Source organism: Ostrinia nubilalis, chromosome 20 (genome assembly GCF_963855985.1).
Source record: "Ostrinia nubilalis chromosome 20, ilOstNubi1.1, whole genome shotgun sequence".
NCBI classification, from domain to species: domain Eukaryota; kingdom Metazoa; phylum Arthropoda; class Insecta; order Lepidoptera; family Crambidae; genus Ostrinia; species Ostrinia nubilalis.
Window position 1 is genome coordinate 6,796,961 of NC_087107.1, and position 24,014 is coordinate 6,820,974.

General features: G+C 36.3%; 1 protein-coding gene across 1 annotated transcript; it reads left to right on the top strand.

The window, feature by feature from the left end:
* The first annotated feature begins 20,054 nt into the window (after positions 1 to 20,054).
* Positions 20,055 to 22,040, top strand: LOC135081874 (uncharacterized). Its single transcript, XM_063976659.1, has one exon. The coding sequence runs from the start codon at positions 20,055 to 20,057 to the stop codon at positions 22,038 to 22,040; it is 1,986 nt and encodes a 661-aa protein (XP_063832729.1).
* The last annotated feature ends 1,974 nt before the right edge of the window (positions 22,041 to 24,014 follow it).

Genomic DNA, 24,014 nt, shown 5'->3' on the forward strand with positions numbered 1-24,014 from the left:
TTCTTATTACGTAGAAAAAATACCTTTTTTATCCGAAGAAAACATCCCATCTCACATGTCTTAGGTACTCAAAGGAACTAGTTAATGAAAGGTAATCCGTTGGGATCTCTCAGAAGAATTACCTAAGTGTAAATAATGCTTTCATATTCTGGGAATCTTATTGAGGCTTTTGAGGGAAAAAAGAGATCAACGCAGGGTAGATAGCATTACAAAGGATTAGCTAAGATCGAGACGGTTTTAGTAATGGTTAATTTATATAAATAGATAGAGATACTCATAAATACATACGCGATTACAAGACCTTTCTATTAGTATAAGTCTCTCTACACTGACTCTTCAGTTTGATGAAAGGCGGTTTTTAAAAACACTTTACTTCATTCACAAGATACAAATTGGTGTATGTAATTGCTTAAACAGCTAGGTAAAGGTTGCTTGGCTTATAATGTACAACAGTTGTACATAAGCCATTGGACAGTTACTGTCCAAATCATACGTTTGTTTTAATGCAAAAATGTGAATATAACACAATATTATCTACGTAATCCCTTGAAAAAAAATATTACCTATTCGTAGCACTAAAAACATTAAAAATTTATGTAAATAATTTTGACACAATTTATTTTTGAAATATTGTAAGAACAGAGGCAGTACCTAAGTTTTGTTTAGAGGTTTAAACGATAGTTTGTTAGTTGGTGACCTTTATAGGATTAAACGTGTCGAGTAAAGTTAGTTGTGGATTATTTTAGACAAAACTAGCTTCTGTGTGTCTAATTTCCATATAGTTAATATTCTTTGCTAAATACCTTTTAAGGTCTGAAACTTTATAAAGGCAAATGAAAGACAAATATACGCAAAGTGTGTTACAATAATTAGGTAAGTTGAGGGTGTGTGTCTAAGAACGAAGATCGTTATATAAATACAATTTAATTTAAATTTATCCGTAGAAATTACATAACTTTGCATCACCAATTAAGTTTTCAATTAGCAATACTTAATTTAGATTTAGGATGTTGTTTGCAATTTGAGAAAATCTTTAGCAAACAAAATACAAAACCGACAATGTTTACATTAAGTCACATTAAAAGCGTAAGGAATACAAAAGAGTCCCATCGGTACGCCGCGACCCTCATTTGGACTGATCCTACATTTTATTATAGTCCAGTCATTATAGTAAGTTCACCTCGGAATTCGAGATACCCAGCTGTAAGTTTGTAAATACGTGTATATTGACACCCTACAAGTTGTCTCAAAACCTACATATGGTAGGGTGTAAGCAACTATTAAATTTCAAGGTCAACGGTCACAAAAATCGGTTTTTTGCTATTTGTATTTATTATCAATATTGTAGAATACTAAATTCTCTACAAATTTTGTTTAAAAACTTTTTTTATACGGTGAACCGTTTTCGAGATAGAGGGCGGAGAGCGCGCGGTCACTGCATCACTTCAGGTCTACTTAAGCGGTTTAGATTTTTCATACAAAAGGATTTTCCCGCTAATTCCCGTGGGAATTTCGGGAATACCTTGTTGTAACTAAGCTTTGAGTTTACTAAGGTACCTACATGCCAAATTTCAAGCGTCTAACTTCCGTTAAGCGTTTAGATTTTTCATACAAAAGGATTTTCCCGCTAATTCCTGTTCCCGTGGGAATTCCTAAGTATACTATAACCTGCCCAGGTGTATGAAGAATAATTGTACCAAGTTTCGTTAAAATCCGTCGAGTAGTTTTTGTTTCTATAAGGAACATACAGACGGACATAATTCTATACATGAAATATATTTTCAAAATAACTATCAGGGGGTGATTAGTGATCGATACTGATGCCAAAAATGCAATCAGTAAAATTTTTGTCTGTCTGTCTGTCCGTCTGTATGTTCCTTATAGAAACAAAAACTACTCGACGGATTTTAACGAAACTTGGTACAATTATTCTTCATACACCTGGGCAGGTTATAGTTTACTTAGGAATTCCCACGGGAACAGGAATTAGCGGGAAAATCCTTTTGTATGAAAACTCTAAACGCTTAACGGAAGTTAGACGCTTGAAATTTGGCATGTAGGTACCTTAGTAAACTTAAAGCTTATTTACAACAAGTAATTACCGAAATTCCCACGGGAATTAGCGGGAAAATCCTTTTGTATGAAAAACCTAAACCGCTTAAGTTGACCTGAAGTGATGCAGTGACCGCGCGCTCTCCGCCCTCTATCTCGAAAACGGTTCACCGTATAAAAAAAGTTTTTAAACAAAATTTGTAGAGAATTTAGTATTCTACAATATTGATAATAAATACAAATAGCAAAAAACCCATAGGAAATGAGATATTTCCAAAAAAAGCGCAAAAAACCGATTTTTGTGACCTTTGACCTTAAAATTTAATAGTTGCTTACACCCTACCATATGTAGGTTTTGAGACAACTTTTAGGGTGTCAATATACAAGTATTTACAGACTTACAGCTGGGTATCTCTAATTCCGAGATTCTTACCTAATTTAAGCTTAAATGACTGGACTATTAAGGCTCTGACGATTAGACTCGAGATACGGCCCTTAGGATTAATCAGTGTCATACTCCTTGTATCCCAAACATGGATCGAGCTTATCTGCGCAAACGAAACCGTCCAGTAACTTGGAGATTTAGTATAGTGATAGCGACTGCTGACTCCATTGGCAGATTGCCAAATGGTTTTTTGCCAAATTTCACAAGGACCAAAGAATGAATCCGATCCAAGGACTCGCGTGGGTTTAGGGAAAACTGGCAATACGCAAATATTATTACAATGCAATATTTGAGTATGTTACACACGTCTTTCGTTACATAATTTGTATTAGAATTGTTATCCGTTTACCATTTATTTATGTAGGGGTGGAATGGAAGTATTGTGATCGGTTTTGGCTGGAAAAAGGTTTACCTATGATCGGTTCAAAATAATTAGACCTTCAAAAGATACTTAGTAGTTAAAGGCTCGTTATCTAAGAGGACACAAACTCAGACTCAAAACTCGATTCAAACTCTAGCATAGATTTAAGTTAGTGATTTTGAATTTCAAAAGACCTATATCAACAACGTGCTTAAGTCTGGGTGCTTAAGTCTGGGTGTAGTTTTCTAATACGGGTCTTAATACTTTTAAAGTATCTACTAACATTTGCCAATACTTGAAATATTATGCAGTACACGATATTAGTTTTACCGATAGGGACAGAGTTGACACATTTCAACAACTAAACTAACTTTAAAATCGTGAAACCCGTGAAAGTAAATTAAATTTAGGTGTAGCCAATATTGAATGTGAACAATGATTCGTAGAGCTTAGGAAAGGTCAAGGATGTCATGTCTTGACATGTGGTATTAACGTGGACATGTTTGGATTCAGAATCTATATTCGAAATTGATTTGATGGCAGTCATAATTTGCTTAAAGCTTAGCGACTGTAGTTTATGTAGACGTTTATTTTCTGATTCACACATTTTCCAGTTAAGTTGGTAATAATATTTAATTTTATTATTTTATTGTTTTTTCTTTATTAATATTGCAGTTGAGTCGTACATATAAAAGAGTGAAGTGATAATACTTCACATAAAAAACTCCACTGTATAAGAGGTGGTGGTTAGCGCGTGATAAAAATAAGAATAAAACGAGTTCATGACGACATGACTGTGTGTGGTGACTGAATCCTTAGGCTCTAAAAATTCCACTTTGAATACTCGAAACTTATTTATTTATTTATTTATTATTCAAACATCTTACAAGCTAACAGAATATATTCCAAAGCGCTTATAAGATTAATTGTACATAGGTTATCATGCATGTCAATATAATAATAATTAATTCAATGTCAATATAATAATAATAAAGTCAATTAAATAAAAACAATAGATTTAAATCAAATTACCGAATGTCAATAGAACAATAAATTTAAAATTACAAATAAATTATAAAAATAATGTCATAATAAAGTAGTTAATTAATAATCAATCAAATAAAGTCAAAATAGAAACAATAAAATAATGTCAAATTGTCAATACGTATAAAAGTCATTTAATTTAATCCAAAATTGATTTAAGAGATGTCCTAAACTATCTGCAAATAGATCGATTTCATAGTGCCGAGCAAGAATGTCCCCGATAATTCGCAGAGCGCGGGTAGTGGGCGCATGACGCGCGCGCTCGGTGCGCACGGCAGGCAGGGCCAGTAGGCGCGGTCGGCGGCGAGGTGCCACAAGGCCCGATGCGTCCCACGAGATTGTGGGAACTTGAATACGGAATTGCTCCAATATACGTGGGCTGTCAATTCTCTGGTGCACTATGGAAAGATAATGTACTATAGTCAGCATTGCTCGTCTAAGTTTTAGGGTTTCCATGTCGACCATTCCCGAAACGAATAGGGATGGATACAAGTAGGGATAATAGCCGTATTTTTTCAAATAAAGCCATCTAGCAAATTTGCGCTGTACTCTTTCGATCATGAGTATATATTTTTCCTCGTAGGGACTCCACACAATCGAACCATATTCGAGCTTGCTGCGCACGTATGCATAGAATAATACTTTTGCTACTGTAGTATTATCGAACTGTGATGCTGTTCTTAAAACAAAACCTAGCATCCTATGTGCCATCTTGCATATATTTATTATATGCGCATGAAAATCTAATTTACTATCTAATATTAAGCCTAAATCTTTAATGTCATATACTCTTTCCATAGGAGCGTCAGATAAATCATAAATATGTAATAAAGGTTTGGATTTGCGAGAAAATGTAATAATCTTGCATTTAAGAGTATTAAATGGAAGATGGTTCTCTTGACTCCATTGGTATACAGAATCAATATCTCTCTGCAAAGCCAAAGCATCCACTTCAGTTTTGATTCCTAGAGATATCTTCAAGTCATCGGCAAATAAGAGACACTCAGAGGCAGACACCATCTCTGGCAAGTCGTTGATAAAGATCAGGAAAAGGGTAGGTCCCAACGTACTACCTTGACTTACCCCTGATCTCGTAAAGTATTGACAAGACTCAAAGCCACTTAAACGTACATATTGCGAACGATCCTTCAAGTAGCTTGAGAAAAATTTAAGGAATTTGGGTGTGAATCCTATCAATGCCAATTTCTCTAACAATTTGTCGTTGTCAACCAAATCGAAGGCCTTTTTAAAATCGAAATAGGCTGTGTCCACCTGTTTACCACTATCCATTTGACATTGCACGTAATCTACGTGTGTAACCAAGTTAGTAGTGGTAGAACGGGCATGCCGGAATCCATGTTGACTATTATGTAACATGTTACTGATCTGGTTATTAACTTGTTCGTTGAGGATTGACTCAAAGATTTTAGCAAAGACTGACAGAACTGCGATCGGCCTAAAAGATGAAACCTCTGACCCTCCTACACCCTTTGGGACTGGGGTTACCCTAGATAATTTCCAGCTTTTCGGATATTCCGCTAAAGTTAAGGCAAGATTATAAACATACAGGAGAGGCGTGGCTAGAGCTGATAAGCAGTCTTTCGCCAGAAACACGGGAATGCCATCGGGCCCAGTTGACGACCGCGACTTAAGCCGTCTAACTGCTTTCTTCAGAACTGTCTCATCGACTGTCATGATGGAAATTGTGGTTGCATCACGACAATCATGAGCAGCCTGAGCAGCTTGAACATAATCTAATATGGGAACATCATTGTGGAATACTGAGGCAAAATAAGTGGCAAAAGCGTCAGCTGCAGCTTGACCCTTGACCTCTGTATCCTCATATGTGTACGTATTTAGTTGCCTCCTATCTCTTTTTTTATCCTTGACGTACTCCCAAAATTTGGATGGATCATCAATAATATTCTTTTGCACTAACTTAATGTACTGACGATATTCGTAGTCAACCATTTTTTTTACCTTATCTCTATAATATATGAACATTTGCTTATTGAAATCTTTGCCTTCCTTTTTAAACCTTTTGTGATGGAAGTGTTTGTACCTAATATTTTCAATTATTTGCGAATTATACCAATTTGGATAGACGTATCGCTGGCCATTAATAGAGGGACGATTTTTGGCGGGTACAAAAAGTCTAACACATTCATTTAATTTGTCATAGAACAGCTGAACAGCACAGTCAACATCAGTCAATGCCAGTAAGTCGGACCAGTCTAAGCCACCCAGTGCTTCGTACAACCCCTGGAAGTCTGCCTTACGCCAATTCCATTCGGGACTAGTTTCTGAGCGAAGGGATGGTTGTTGTGAAATAAACGGCTCATCTGACATATCGATAGCTGGAAGTTCAATCATGACGTCAAGTGGAGGGTGATACTGATCTATAGGCACCAAGGGATCCATGCCAACCGATACCACCAAACAATCAGGTTCAAAGTTGCTCAGCACTAAGTCCAACATACCACCGTGATTATTAACAATTTTATTGTGTTGGCGAAGCGAACAGAAGTCACAGAAATAATTAAATTGACTTTTCACGTTAGCACTACATGAATTTAAATTAAAATCACCTAAAATTAGTACATTCATATTATCGTTACAACAAATCACATTTTCTATGCATGTCAAAACATTTAGATATTGATCGTCATTATAGTTAGGAGGTAGATATACCACACAACACGCATTATGCATAAACTAGCGTAATAAATTAAGTTTAATTTATGAAAACTTTATTGTTAAAGTTGAATATTACGAGTACGAATATTTGATTCTTCATGTTTTGGCTCGTGGTGTGACTCATGCCACAGACCATGACAAGATTAATCGTTACCATTTATTATGTGTATGAATTATGTGTACATTTTCTTATCTTTCATGTGTTGTAATGAATGAGGTCAGGATTCTGGTGTCAGACTTAATGAGGAGGACAAAACCAACTAAGAACATTTTTCTGTAGGCATCGGCAGTTATTCTTTTTGTAAAGAATATGATTCCAAACTCAGCAGAAGGCAGCTGGTTTCAATAGTTAATATACATACTATAAGTTTATATGAAATTAAGTAGCGGCCGCCCGCGACTTCGTACTTACGTGTGGATCCCGTTTTACCCCCTTAGGGGTGGAGTTTCGTAAAATCTTTTCTTAGCGGATGCCTACGTCATAACATCTATCTGCATGCCAAATTTCAGCCCGATCCGTTCAGTGGTTTGGGCTGTGCGTTGATAGATCTATAGTTGACTATTTCAGTCAGTCAGTCAGTCACCTTTGATTTATATATATTTAGATAGCATTCTGCGCTACGTAACAATGCTCTAGCAGCACTTCTGCAGGAATCATACCTTGTAAGATTGATAATTATTATGATTAGCTTAAATACAGGCAGTATTGAAAAGTTCAAGCAAAAGACAGCGTAGGATGGATCAGAATGGTGATTTCCAGGAACGCTTGGTATGACCAAAACTTTAGTTGTCTCGTTAGGAGTTCACTGAAATAACTTACTTAACTGTTTAATTCAGTCATTAAATAAATAATCAACAAGATACCTCCAGGGGGTTTCCCTACAAAGACTACAAAAGCCGTACGTGGGTGTACTCCAATAATAATTCCAAAAAACTTGCGTAGGCACATAACAAACAGATTGTTTACCCTTGAGCCTGTTATTTAATCTTTGCATGAGATGATCAGACACACAGTATTGTTTTCTTTAGATATTATAGTGTGTTGATCATGAAAATACCTACAAATTGGCTACATATTTTAGGGTTTATTATAGTGTATTGTTTTCAGAAAGAGAAAATTGGAAAATTATTGGTGTGTAAACAATATTGTTGATCAAACATTTTAGTGTAAGTAATGTTTTCAAATCATAGATAAGAGCTAATATTTGGATCACTTATTTTAAGAAACATTACAACGTAATTTTTTTAATGATCTTTTCTATCTTATGTTTGGAATGTCGTAACTAACTAGTTAGGAAAAGTAAGTAGAAAAAAACTTTTTTGCCCTAAGATGCTGGCAGAAGCAGAATGCCATTGATATTGAAAATGTATTAACGTGAACTTTGGTTCCGTGGAGTAAGGTTTCTGGTTTCATCGGAGTGATTGCTACCTGACCCTCATAACCTCTGAAACTTTATGAGAACAGTTCGATGTAACTTTTTTATGGAACAACTGGCCTTTTTCCTTCAACCGTACTTGTAATTTTGAACAGAAAGTAAACCCTTGTTAATGTTTGGAACATCTTGTATAATGTCTAATAGCATCGTGTGTTTCTATTTACCTAACTTGGCCTTATAACTAAATGCAATTAATTATTTTTACTAATGCGACACCATAACTTTATTAATCTGTGACGATAACACTTTGTTTTTTGGTAGTTAGGTTATAAACGTCAACTTGACAGATCATTTCGCGCCAAAACCCAGGCTGCAAGGTTCACGATCTTTGCCTGTTCCTTTGCGTAATGAAAAACGGCAGTCCGTTCCACCAGGTCATTATAACTTTATTCAAAGCACGGATTAGTTTTGCTAAGCTCGGAAGGTCAGGGCGGGTATCATAACATGTTGTGTTAAGCCGTTGGCCGGGGCCCAAAGCGGCATGGTTGATGGCTCGATGTTTGCTACTATAAACATTAATGTTATGAAAATAAAGCAACTCAACCATAAACTAACTTTGACGATCCCAAACCTACGAGAATTACGTGGGGTATAATTTAGCGCAAGTTTAGGATAGTTAACACTACCAATCGTTTTTACGAACTGTCAAACGATCCAACCGTAAAGATTTGTAATTTTGGGTAATCATAAAAACGAGTTTTTGATTTAGATTTTTTTAGGCAGAACAAGGCAGGTATTTGACCACAATCGCAACTGATGTTTTATGTGAGTTCCATTACTGTCGATTAGTCTTCTGGTGTTTTCAGTGTACTTTACGTAAAATCCACTGAAAATCTTGCAATGTTGTGTTTATATTTTTCGGCAAAGCTTATTAAATTCAGCCTTTGGGTTAAATTAAACTATTGTTACTAACTACAATTATAAGTACAAAAACGGTGAAATGCATAGCATGAGAAATGCAGAAGACTACTTACCAGGTTTGCAAAATTTTCCCTCACTTTTCATAGCGTTAAAACGATAAATCCTCTTTTACAACTATAATTTCCCCCCAGCTCTACAGTAACATAAAGCTGAAGTAACAAATTTTTAAAACTATCCATTTAACTCACCACATTTCATAACTCGCATTCAGAGTTAACAACACTAATGAATAGTTAACTCGCAACTCGTACAGAGAAATTAAAACCGCGGCGAGCCACTGAATAGCCTACTCTTTGATATTTTAATAGGGAAACCGGGAAAAAAGTTACCAATACTAGCAGCGCATCTGTGCTAGTAATGTTCGCTGTCCGTCGTTCGATATTATAGTTGTTTATCGATAATGTGACTTTTAGGGTCAATAATTTTGCGGTGGTGTATTATATTCCTGGTGATCATTAGGCTTGGGCAAAATAACACGGGCACTGCCATTTTTGGATCATAACTATTATCAGATACTGCCACATTGACGTAAAAAATATTCTTGTGACTGGTTTTATGAACGAATATTTAGTACATAATTATTTCAATTTTTATGAACGAACTTTTGAATACAAATATCTGGGATGAAATACTATTTACGATCTTACTTTTAATAATATCTAAGTTTGATTCATGCTCATTTCAACTTACATTTAATAGATTTTAATATTAAGTCTATAAATTATACGTATTTTATAACCTTTGTTTCTCATCGAACAGTTGTCATCCCAAATGGCATTGCATGCAGCGTTGATTGTCTTTGTGTCACCACATCAATAGCGTTGTCCAAACATGTTTAGATAAACTATCGACAGCTGTCGATTGGCAGCACTAGTCAATACGTCCGCTATTCAACGAGCGGCACTTCAGTTAGAGCGGATTTGTGTTCGACTTACTTTTATATTTTTATGATGAGCTTGTTAAAGGCGAATATAAAATACCTATTCAAAGCGTGTGTGAGGTGTAAGAATTTATTGTTTAGTTGGATACAGATTTAACTGGTAATTCGTTTAAAAAGAGGTACAAACTATTCAACACTAAGCGTGTGTAAGGCGTAAGAACTCATTGATTGATTTAGTTTGATACAGATTTAGGTGATAATTCGAAGTAAGAGATACTGGAGATACTAAACTATTATGGACTCAACAGCTTAAAAAGTAAACTAACATCGATACAAACGCAAGACTCAACTCATGATACGTGATTACCTATAAGTAGGTAGGTCCTATTGTATAAAACTACGAAAATTCATACTATTAAGTCAACGCTAAGTCACATGCGAGTGAATACTCGTATATTACTTGTAACTCAGCTGTGTAATTCATAAGCATTTTTCTAAGTAGGTAAGTGTTACTTCGATAGTGAGTGTAGTGGAAGTTAATTAAATGAAAGAGTGGACTGTATACAATTAATTGTCTATTCGGTATAAATTAACAATGATATTGAGACCGTTTAGTGCCAAGTCGTTGAAGAGAGTGCGTCAGGATCGTCTTCTTCGATGTTCGCTCGCGAACCGAACATTGCTCGTTCGTTCGCCGAACGCTCGCCGCTCCCTCCGGTCACGCCGCCCGCGGGCAATGTCCGTGAGTAGACAGTAAGTTACTACCTACAACAAATGCACTTACACTGACTTACAGGCTATTCAAATATCATAATATTTTATAATCTACAACCTTCCTTTTTTCTAGTTATGATTTTGTTAAGTATTTAATTTTGGTAAAAGGACGCTTTTAGTATTTTTTGCCAGAAAATTTCCATAACATACATTGTGTTATCTCGTAATTCCTAAAGTTATGATCTCGTGCCTTCACTTAATTTATTTCACTAAAAGACTTACTGCGCATAACCTACTCTTTGGACATAAAACAAGAAAGAGGAGAGCGTGGCACCGATAGAGGACGTCACATCTGCATAATGAGCGATATTGCAAATACGTCGCTAGCTGAGAGCTGACGCTGATACGTAGATTACATTTACGTAGATAGGTAATATCATATTGTACATCTCGTTTATGTCTGTATCAGTTTTCAGGGATCCTTAAATTACTGGTTCGCAAAAAACTTGTGAGTTCACAGGGCAGTATCTCGTTTTTTGCGGTGCGGGATTTTTCAAAAAGCTGCTAGTGGGATTCTGATTTTACTGTGTGCTTACCATCTGATTCCGTTAGTCGTGCTCGCTACGTACGTTAAAAAATCTATGAAGAATTTATTTCTTGAATGTAGCCGCTAGGGACGCTGAAAAATATGTCATACATTTACACACTGCATCGGTTTTTTGCGGGACTCTGCAAATGGGATATTCGTGTGAATGTTACGAGTAATATTGAGATCCTGCAAAAAACTGTATCTCTGCAAAAAACGGAATGTCTCCGCAGGAAAGAGCCCGTACAACTCTCTTCGCTCTCCTACTGTCGAAACCGAGTGTAATTAGTTAAAAATGTTTCATACGTACTTATAAGGGAATAGTGGCTAATGGACGACTGGCTGAATAATATTCGCAATATTACAATCTTACTGGCCGAGATTGCCTGACCTAGCTCTTTTTGTTTTGTACTTACCTACATGACTAAACTACAAAAGAAGATTCGTAGTATGATTTAGGTCGAAATAGACTGTGATTAATGGGATGGAATTATGTTTCTACCCACATCTTTATCTATCTTTGAGTTTCAATTATTTCTGTAATTAAAACTGGCATCATGAAAGAGATGAATAGAGCTGAAAATTAAATATTAAAGAGCAAGAGTTAACTAGCGCTAACAATTGATTTCATTTTAAACAATGAAAGCATTAAATATTTTCTATTTTTTTAAAGGCGTTAGCGAAAATTAAGTTCTTTTGCCTTAAGAACCTAAAAAACAAGACACAACCTGAATGGGAAGGATTCAATTTAAAAGATAATTTTGGCTATAGTCAAGGTTTATTAGATGGGACAAATATCCCTTTGTATCACCACCACTTGATGCTGAATAAGTGACCTACTTTTACTTTTTATTCAGCCCCAAAAAAGAAAAAAGTTTGGAACCAACTTCGTTTCTTGAAAGTTATTTACCTACCAAGTTTTTGCCATATCCAAATCGGGGCGGCCATATTTCAATCAACAATGATATTTGTCGACGTCAGATATCCGATCTTCAAAAACAAATTGCGCTTCCAATAAAGTGAAAATATTATTCAATAAGATTATGCGGTCTGTTGGGAATGATAAAATCGATATCGGCCGGCGCCTGTTAGCCTAATGACAATTCTAAGAAATGCCTTCTGCTTTTGCCTTTAGGGTTGCCAACCTTTGGAGTTGAAATTTATTTATTTTTTGTCTCAGGCTACTATAACCCAAAAAAGTAGCTAAAACTTTGATGCAATAAAAATTGAATTGCTGTCAACCGAATGTAAAAAGTTAAAATAATAATAAATCAGACAAACTATGTCAGTGCCACCAGGTAATAATATAAAGCTTATGACTAACCAGTTTATAAAAATACGAAGGTATCTATGCGAAGAAAAAAAAGGAAGAAAATACATTTATTTGGCACACTAAAAACAGCAAAAACCAGAACTTAAACAAGTTGTTAAATTAATTTGAAAATTATGTCAAATAGGCTTCCACTAAGTACCTATGCGTAGCACCACGACGCTGGTTTCCAGTGGTCGCCAGATTGCAGTGGTGGAGAGGCGCAGGTAAACATTAAAAAAAGGTGATTCAAACGTATAAAAACTTCAGTTAAAAAGTAATTTCAGATACCCTTGACGTCTTATTCAATTTTTTCGCAAGTCGCCAACCCTCACTTCTGGGCTCTTCTGGCGTTCAAATTGATATTTTATTTTTAAGACGACTTAACTTTCAAATGCCATCAGCTTTAACCTCTCGTTATTTCGATATTCGTCCGTATTTTCAATAGTCCTCAGTTATTTAAATTTCCTCGTAATTTTTCAAGCACTTTTCTTTTTAAGGATGTGATTAGATACGGAACCAAAGGAACAAAGTGTATTTATTATTTTTTGATATAGAAAATAAGCGACAAAGTTTTAATAACTATAAGTAAAATAATTACAGACATACCGACATCTCAAAATGTAATGCGAATGTGTCCTGGCAAACATAAAATAGATTTTTTGCGTCGATGTAGAGCTAGCCAATTCAAATCTATAGTTTTGAATATAGTTTCAATTTTGTTGAAAGAGCTTTTTATATTCAATTCATTTAAATATTTTATACACAATTCATGTGCGTCTGCATTGCATATTCTATTTTATTAAGAAAATTACTTCGACCGACCGTTTTTACTGAGTTTTCCACTATGAGTAAGAATTTCTTGAAAATTTTGTGGTCTTAGCTGAAATTGAACTAGTTTCTAGTTTAGTTGTTCCTATAATGAAATGAATCAAATATAGTTTAGAATGGCAACCTTGTTAAAATATACTTACTTACCCCAACTAATCTTGAACTAAAATATGCATAGAGTGTCATCTACTTTCTTGGTATCTCCAGTGACGTCACGCAATTCTTCGGGAACACGCGCGGAAAAACCGTTGCGATACTTAGTCTAATATACTGCAAACTAAATAATATACGGCGATAATATGCTATAAAATATTTATTTAATATTGCGATCATCATCATCATCCTGATCATCTGTCATAGGACGTCCACTTGACTGCTGAACATAGGCCTCCCCCAATGCTTTCCATGTTTCCTGCTACCAACCGAGAATAATTGCGATGCATGACAACAACGTGGAATAATTGCGATACATGTAAGTACAAATACCTATGCAAATAAATTAGTAAGAAAAATATTTGACATAGGGCCTGGTGGAGTTTTATCTCATGGGTCATGAAAAATCAAAAACTATACTGTTGCGCTGGTTGAATGTTGTTTTCATTGCATAAACCTTGTTGTTGACGTAGGTGATACTAGTAAACATCTGGGTATTTCCCTTAAGAAATTGATTTTCCAGGCTCTATTTACGGTGTAGCCTAGTATATTTATAATTGGCAAGACTTTACGTCGGTCAGCGCATATTTAAATTTGAACAGATAATGTTAAGGTTTTCATGGAAGGTCAATGAATGATTGCTACTTTGTTACGTAAAAACTACTAAACCTAGATTTTTATTAAACTTTATTTATTATTATTACTTATATCAAAATAACATAAAGGCTACAAATATAGGTACAATTTATACCTATGTCGAGATTGAAGAATGTTTATGTAGTAAATATTATGAACTAACTAAATCAAATTCAATGTCAATACTATCCTTAATATTGACATTGACATATTATCGAGAATCCCTCGAAAGTAGAGTAACTAGATGCTATTTGTTTTCCGAGAATCGGCATCAATTTTAATCTAAGATATACCCGAACCAGCCAGTTTGTCCAACAAAATCTGTGTAGTTGTTTCGTACAAATATCCGAACACCCAAAACTTTTACATTTATAGCATTATCAGGATTAGCTCCAAGTACATAAGCCTTAACACAGCGTATTAGGGCCTATTTTAATTCTCCCAACATCCTTTCTGATTCGGAACGAGTGTACAGTCAGTATCAGAAGTATCCATTTTATTGTAGGTTTCAAAATACGTGCCATAACAAAGGTTATATTGGTTCATTTTGCTAAAATTCTCAGTCGATTTGGGAGAACAATGAGGCGATACATTGGATGACGATTGTACATTTGGAACTAATTCTTCGATTGGCGATTGAATCCAGGAGTGGTAATTACGGCTTATTCTACCAATAAATTCATTGGAAGTGACTTTTACTAATGAACGCTTAATAGCTTCGGGAAATTAAGGGCGCACTCGTAATTTTCAATATATTTCGTGTACAATGTTTTCGTATGTTGTCTGGGTTCCTCTTTTGAGATTAGAATGGCATAATGAATTTTGTACTAAGTGTAGTTAGGTCTTAAGCAGGTACATGACTAAATTACTCATGTTGGCAATGTTTTTGATTAAGTAACTTTTAGGTCCAACTCCCAGCCTAAACTTCGATTGGGCTACCACATTGACTAGGTATACACAACTTACGAAATCTATCCACTGATTTTATTCCCGCAACTTTGTACGCGTGAACCCTCACACACACACACTTTTACACCCTCAGGGGTTGAATTTTGCAAATTCCGTCTTAGTGAGCACATAGTTACGTTCTAAAAGGAACCCCCATGCAAAATTTGAGACTCCTAGCACTTGTAGTTTCTGAGATTTCGTGATGAGTGCGTCAGTCAATCAGTGAGTGACCTTTCGCTTTTTTAAATATAGATTAACGTTTTCTAATCTACCCTTTGCCTTTTAATTCAGGAAAAACTTAAAATGTTCCACTCTCATTTCATTAAGTGGGAGCATTGAATACGTTGCTCAAAAGCTTACTCAGCATAAATTAGGTTTTGTTATTAAAAGCTTGAAGTTTTAAACCCAAATCTCATTTTACCAGCAAAGGAAAATTATAACTTTATGATGACTAAGAGATAAGATAACATACTACATTTATGTACAAATAACGAGTTTTGTTAGCCCGATATCATCGCAAAGCAACTTCACTTAGTTGATTAAAAACTTCTTCCATGTAGACTAGGTCCTACTTCATTGCATGAAGTTCAGAGATCAAAGATTTCTAGATAATTGTATGAGCAAACTTCGGTATAATGAACACGAGTGTATGCTGTGCGATGAAGATTGCTGGATTTCGTGAGATCTCGGTTATTACATTAAGCTGCGAGATTAAGTTGTGACGTCGGTGGGAACGCCTGTGGTAATGCTGTGAACTTCTAAACCGGAGGTTTATTATGACGCTAATTAAGAGAGATAAGATATTTAAAAGTAGAATGTTGATGTCTTTATTTATTAGCATTCTGGGACTGGGTAGTCAATGCGAAAAAACGCTCAACGGTTGGAATGTGCAGGTGTCAAAATGTCTATACGGACCGGCTGTAAGTGTGGAAAAAAGTATGAACGAAACTCCGTCGAAGTCGAAAACCTAGGAGAGTCTTTAAGGGCAACTAATGAAGCCATTAAAGCACTAAAATCTTTAGTAGAAATTATTTCCGATTTAATCCATTTTTGTGTTTAATTCTACTGGCCTATGTATATTAGCGTGGTTTTATAGAGCAACTAATGACTAAATTAAAACTTAAAACCACAAAGTGTCGGGGCTAATAAATTATAGTCTTGAGACTAGTTCCAAGTAAGTTTAGGGGTTTGTGGGGGTTAATTAATTGTCGTAACCATAGAATAACTAAGGAGAGCGGCCATGTTAAACCGAAAGCTTCAAGCATCCAGATTAATGCCCACTCAAACGTATAGACAACGACTTAGGCTAAACAGTGTCGGAACAAAAGTACTTGTATCCAAATGATAAATTTAGCCCAATGGATTAGCAAGCTGAAGTGGCAATGGACACTAATGGGCAGGGCACATAGTACGTAGAACTGACGGCCGATGGGGCAGCAAGGTTCTGGAATGGAGGTCGCGTACCGGAAAACGCAGTGTGGGACGGCTACCCATAAGGTGGACCGACGATATCGTAAAGGTAGCAGGAAGGCACTGGAGGCAGGTCGCTACCAACCGGGCAACATGGAAAGCATTGGGGGAGGCCTATGTTCAGCAGTGGACGTCCTATGGCTGAGATAATGATGATGATGAAATTATTAGGCTCTAACTTCTAACAAATTTTTCGGCTGATTTAGGGTGGTCCTCTTCTCCTAATTGCCGTGCCCTACAGGGCCCATAATGTTCTAATTTTAACTACATAGATGCAATAAAAGATATTGACTGAGTATATTTATAACAGTCACATGTTCTCGCGACTGTACACAAAGCATTAATGACTTTTTTAGATTCATGAATAACTAAATTACGATTTATACAAAAGCTATAGAAATGAATGGCCCGTTTAGACTAAATAAACACCGATTACAATATAATAGAGAGTATGCGTGACTGTTCACTATGGATTTATCACCCATTGACTTTTGTTTTACGTAATTTTAGGCATTAACTTTAACTAGGCCATACTTTATTTCAGAATAAATTTATTGCTTTTCATGTTTCTCCTGACTGAACATGTTTTTATTTAATTTTACTGCTACTGTACCCTTATATTGCTTAAAACGATACAAAAATAGATGAACTGTCTAAGTGTCTAGGCCTGAGATGAAAAATACGCAAATTTTAATCTTAGCAATTTTCACAAGGCTTCTTGTTGATCCCATGAGGCGTTAAAATATGCAAATATTATGTGAAAAATTTCAATGAAAGGTCTTATGTAAGTAGGTAACCCTGAAAAATAGTCTGACAAAGAAACCCTTTTGGCTCTCATTAATAAGCATGTACAATTTTTAAAATCCGGTCAAATGTGATAGTTTATTACGTTGTTGTGATAATTTATAGTAAAGAAAGAACGAGAGCTAAGATCAGTTTTGTGACTTTTTCAGAAGTTTAAAAAAACTTCCTTTAAGTAGGAAGTTACATGTTTGTAATGCAAAAGTCATAATTTTTCAATTTTAGCTTGAATGACGGAAAATTCTTAAATAAATTGTGGTAAAAATAAGCGTTTTAGCATAAACATGATGGTTATTATGACAGATCAAAAAACAATTTGGCAACTACGCGGACAGTAACTATAGTAATAAGAAAAAAAAAAAACTTTAGGGACCCAATAGTGAAAATGTTGTGACCACAAATGAAAATTAAAGTTATTTACCAGCACATTATTAAATCGAGAGCACCGTCAGCTCCAGAAGTGTGGTTTGTGTTTTACGACCCCCCATGAGTTACGGCGCCCGTCGCGGCCATCATTAAAGTCGTTCGCAGCGTGTAATGGGGGCTTTATTCTTCTACAAATACATTTTTCAGTTTTTTAAAACATTTTTGTACACATTCTTAATAAATGGGTCAACACCTAAAAATTACCAAGGGCAAAAAACCATACATACTTAATTGACTGCATCGACTTCCAAAAATTTATGGGCCTTTTTAGTAAACTTTTTGTAGTCAGTTTTATTCTGTTATTGAAAAATAAATTAGCGAGAACTGAAATGGCTGACAATGATAGAGCATCGCGTGACATCATAATAATTATAATCAAACGTCTAAATCACAAGGTATTTTCAATTGATTATGTTTTCAAGAAAAATCTTTGGTAGGTAGCTAAGTGTTTTTGTTTGACTAATGAATGTACTAGGATGAGTAAAAGTTATTTTATTTTAGTTTGGGATAACAATCAATTGCGCAATATTGCAAATAACAACTGCTGCATAAGTAAACTTATACTATTGCGCAACCAGCAACAATCTCCTCATAGTAAATTAATATTTTAATAAGTAAGTAAGTTAATAAGCATTTTGAAATAACACGAAATGTAGACCATTACTCGCCGGCACAGTAATAATAACTCAATCGTATGTCGAACTCTTGTGACCAAAATCGCGTTTCCAGTAAAAGTATTTTCTCTTTGTTCTGAAGTAAAATTAATCCTTAAACGCTTTCTGGCTGCTGGAAAACATAATTTTGGCTGGTGACCTGCTAAACTTCTGCACTAACTCTCTTTTACTCTTAGAAAGGTCAAGTGCAGAATAACGACACTAGAGTATAATAAATAACGGAAATATAGTACTTAAAGTATAGTGACAAGTGGATGCTTTTAGTTTGAACGGAAATTTACGTTGACCCGGTTGATTTGTAGTTATGAGTGTTTTGATGTGCGTATTACTATTTTGTATGTGACTATTTTGAATAGTTTCAACCAAAGGACGACCACTGCTGGATTGAAGTCTCCCCAAGGCTTTCACAAAGACCGGTGCTCTGACCGCATCCATGCATAGATTTTGACTTATTCATACTTCTACGAATGCAAGTGGGAATGTTTTCTAAAAACTATAACATTGTCAAGCAGTTGTAGTTTTCAGAGTTGGGTCGTGTATTCCTAGATATTTCAGACACTGAAGCACCAAAGTTTTGATTGCTTTTTCATTGGGCCATCAACAATCTTTACTATTTCGTCTTTTAAATGCGTTTTCTGACATTACAGTGGTTTTGAAAGCCAACTAGCTGAGGCTAATAAATTTTATGATTTTAAGTAAAACCAAAGTACAATACCTTGAAGTGTCTAAGCTTTAAGCTTCAGATATCATGTCAGTAGATGACCTTGCCCTAGTCAAGTCTCGGCGATCGAGTAGCCACTTCACTGACAGTATCTATTGTGATCAAATAAGTTAAGTGCAATGACAGGCGATAGAGCTTTAAGCTGCGTTCGAAATGTTTGCTGCGGTAAATGGTGTTATTATTCTTGAAAGTTTTGTTTTGTTTTGGTGAAGGTGTTTGATATTATCTTGTTAGGAATACCACAGATTTCTAATAAGTTACTTCGTAACTAATACTTAAAATAGTTAAGTTGATATTTTTTTATAAAAAACGTGGTCTTGAACGGTTTGAAAACATAATAATAGGTATTTGCTCTGTTTCACAAATCATGAAAAAATATTTGTTTTACACTCTCATTCTATTTCAGGCAAGAATACTGCTTCGGTACTAATAAAATAAACTTATTAAAATGTAAATGTAGACCACCTGTAATTAAATCAAAATTGTATAATAAAAAAAATACAAAAAATGCCTTTACTTTTAGCCAAAAACTCCAAAATTGCCTCTAGTTTTAGCCACAGCTTTTTGAAACGTCTACACTCGTTTCCAGCGATTCCACGAAGGTCAATTCATGCGGAAAGTGGCGGTGTTCAGTCGTAATTTAAGTTTGCTTCCACCCGGCAATTACACTGAAGCCCGCGCCCGCACATTGCTATCGACACAGCTCAAAAAGAACAGCCTGTTTACAGTTTCCCAATCTGCAATCTGGGGCCTACGTCACGTCAGCTGTCACAGCTGTAATTCCGAAATCATTTCGCTCCGGTGTTTTTTGTATGCAAGTAAACCTACCAAGGATGATTACAACGTAGCGTCTTCTTATCGGCCAATAGGTCTTATAAATGTCTTTGGAAAACTGGTTGAGAAGCTCATCACTAAGCGGCTCACTCATCACCTTCACACTAAAGGCTTTATGAACCCGAAGCAATTTGGGTTCAAAGAACAAACTTCTACCGTAAATGCCCTCAATCAAGCTCTTAAAGATATTCAATCAGCTCGCCAGGACAAAAAACTAGTGATAGCAGTGTCTATGGACATCCAAGGTGCCTTTAACAATGCCTGGTGGCCCAAGCTTTTGCAGAGACTCCAGCTTGTTGAGTGTCCTCAAAACATATATAAACTCATCACGAACTACCTCAATGATCGGACAGTTACTCTTAATTATGCCGACTCAAGCGCCTCTAAAACAATGACTCGTGGATGCATACAGGGCTCGGTCTGTGGACCGAGTTTCTGGAATATCATCTTGGATGAACTCTTCGAGCGGGAGCTCCCGTCAGGGTGTAAGCTGCAGGCTTATGCGGATGATGTATTGCTGATCTGCACTGCCAAAGACTTGTCACAACTGGAACGCAATACAAACACAGCTCTTGAAATCATAACAGCTTGGGGAGAGAGTGCAAAGCTCACATTTGGCCCTACAAAAACACAAATGATTGGCTTTACCCCGACTGCTCGTAAAGCTTGCATCACCCACCGTGGTATTCGTCTGCAATTTAAGACTGACATAAAATTACTTGGCATCATAATCGATCAAAGACTAACCTTCACAAAACACGTTGACTACACCATCTGTAAAGCTCTTAAAATCTATCGTTCACTTTGTAAATTTGTTCGCCCCACATGGGGAGTTCATAGCCAAAACATCTCAACAATATACCAACAAGTCATCCAACCCATTATCACATATGCAGCCGGAATCTGGGGTGATGCAATTAAATTCAAGAAGGTTAAAAGAAGTCTCTTGTCCTTGCAGCGTGGGTTTGCTGTTAAGATAATACGTGGTTTCCGTACTGTATCAACTATTGCTGCTATCTCGCTTGCACGGCTCACTCCACTTGACCTAAAAGTCCACGAGGTTTGCGTCACCGAGCGTGCAAAACTCTCGGAATGCTCCCCATATCTCCCTTCGAACATCAAGTTACAAAAACCCACACCACCAGCAAAACTTCCCCACCCTGCAGTGCGACAGGGCATCAAATTCTCTTCGGCATATACCGAGCAAGATATTGATAGACTTTGCCCATCTGACGGCACCAAGATCTTCACCGATGGCAGTAAGCTGGAGGATGGTAAAGTTGGAGCAGCGTATGTCATTGTGAAGCCTAACCAAACGCTTATAACTTACAAACTTAAGCTCCACAACAGCTGTACCGTCTTTCAAGCGGAACTGTTAGCCATTGAACGTGCTGTTAGATGGGCCACAGAATCCAGTAATACCGAAAGGGCAACAGTTCTCTCGGACAGCCATTCTGCTCTTCAAGAGTTAGCAAATATGCACACCACCAACAGCTTGGCAGTAATGACTCATAATCATTTACGTCTCCATCCAGGATGCGTGGAGTTCGTCTGGGTTAAAGCACATGCCGGCCTGGAAGGCAACGAAACAGCAGATGAGGCCGCAAAAAGTGCAGCGTCTTCTCAGCGTGCTCCCGACTTTTCTAGATTTCCGATCAGTCATGTAAAGCGCGGTATACAAGAAATAAACCAACGTCTCAATAATGATCGGTATATTACTGCTAGCACGGGTGCCCTTACTCGTAACTGGCTTCCAAACCTGGACAACATTATCCAACTTTTCGCTCAGGTGGAATACTCCTTCCACCTGACACAAATTCTTACCGGTCACGGCTATCACCGACAATACTTACATCGGTTCAAGATAGCTGAGACCGACAAGTGTAATTGCGATCCAAATGCTGTCCAGGATATACTCCATCTACTCAAAGACTGTCCGCGTTTTATCCGGCAAAGAGTGCAACACATGGCTATATGCCAGTACCTTAAAGTAAAACCTTTTGAAATATCGGACCTGTTAAAGAGGGAAAGCACCATCAAATCATTCATAGAACTGTGTAAATATATTGTAAATAATTTAAAAGAATACAATAGTACTTAAGAAATAATATATAAAAAAAAGTGCATAAATGTATAATAAAAAAAAAAAAAACAATTAAAAAAAAAACCTCTAAAAAAAAAATCTTACTTATTTTGTTAATTTTAAACCTTGTACATAAATGTGTGTAAAGTATGGAGCCTACAAGTTTGCTCGTGTAATGATTTTAGAATTCATATTGTATTTTATACGATTATTGGTTACTTTTAAATAGTTATTGCAACAATTTTAGTATTTGTATTGTATTTTAGAAGAACCCAAAAACCCATTATTAAATTAAAATACTTTATTTGATTACTTCCTAGGCATTTTGCAGACATTAGAATGATTTTAGAATTTATTTTGTATTAAATCCAATTATTTCATATTTATTATTTAATTTAATTATTTTAGATTTTTATTGAATACATATTAGTATTTTAAAAATTAAGAAAACAGCTAATTATGAAATAAGTATTGCATTTGACTAGTTCCGGAGCATGCCGTCGATAAGTCGTTTTGAACCGGTTGACTTTCACTGATGGAAGGGGAAGTTACCTTATCGCTGGCATGCCGCTGGACAGTCAATTCGATTTGAGCGTTCAAAGCAAGAGGTACTATTAAGATGACGTCATAATGTCGGAATTGTGTAAATCAGTGGTGCTGAAATACAAGTTAGAACAACCTACAAGAGTGTTTCATTTCAACTCAGAAGTGGGACGTGATCTACAGCTCATAAGGTACGTTTTTATTTATTTGGTTAAAAAGTAATTGATTTTAAAAGTTCAAGTAGAAAAACGTATGAATATTTCGATTAATGCATGAAATAGTTATTTTTAAAACGAGGCTAGACGCGCCTCCAGTTTATCAGGCTAGATGCGCCTTAGACTATGACTAAGACTATGACTATGACCATGACTATGACCATGACTAAGACTTAGTATAACGATGTTAGACGCACCTCTAGTTTATCAGGCTGGATGCGCTTTTGACTATGACTAAGTATATCAAGGCTAGATGCGCCTTTGACTATGACTAAGTATAACAAGGCTAGATGCGCCTTTGACTATGACTCAGTACAACGAGGCTAGACGCGCCTCCAGTTTGATAGGCTAGATGCGCCTTAGACTATGACTATGACTTTGACCATGACTAAGACTTAGTATAACAAGGCTAGATGCGCCTTTGACTATACTAAGTATAACAAGGCTAGATGCGCCTTTGACTATGACTAAGTATTACAAGGCTAGATGCGCCTTTGACTATGACTCAGTACGAGGCTAGACGCGCCTCCAGTTTGATAGGCTAGATGCGCCTTAGACTATGACTATGACTTTGACTATGACTAAGTATAACAAGGCTAGATGCGCCTGTGACTATGACTTAAGTATAACAAGGCTAGATGCGCCTTTGACTATGACTAAGTAAAACAAGGCTAGATGCCCCTTTGACTATGACTATGACTATGACTGTGACTGACTTAGTATATCGAGGCTAGACGCGCCTCCAGTTTATAAGGCTAGATGCGCCTTTGACTATGACTAAGTATAACAAGGCTAGATGCGCCTTTGACTATGACTAAGTATTACAAGGCTAGATGCGCCTTTGACTACGACTAAGTATAACGAGGCTAGATGCGCCTGTGACTATGACTTAAGTATAACGAGGCTAGATGCGCCTTGACTATGACTAAGTATAACAAGGCTAGATGCGCCTTTGACTATGACTATGACTATGACCATGACTATGACTGTGACTGACTTAGTATATCGAGGCTAGACGCGCCTCCAGTTTATAAGGCTAGATGCGCCTTTGACTATGACTAAGTATAACAAGGCTAGATGCGCCTTTGATTACGACTAAGTATAACAAGGCTAGATGCGCCTTAGACTATGACTATGACTATGACCATGACCATGACTATGACTGTGACTGACTTAGTATATCGAGGCTAGATGCTCCTCCAGTTTATTAGGCTAGATGCGCCTTAGACTATGA

Excerpts from the sequence above, each read along its gene's own strand:
- LOC135081874 (XM_063976659.1), top strand. The coding sequence starts at position 20,055 with ATGAACCCGAAGCAATTTGGGTTCAAAGAACAAACTTCTACCGTAAAT.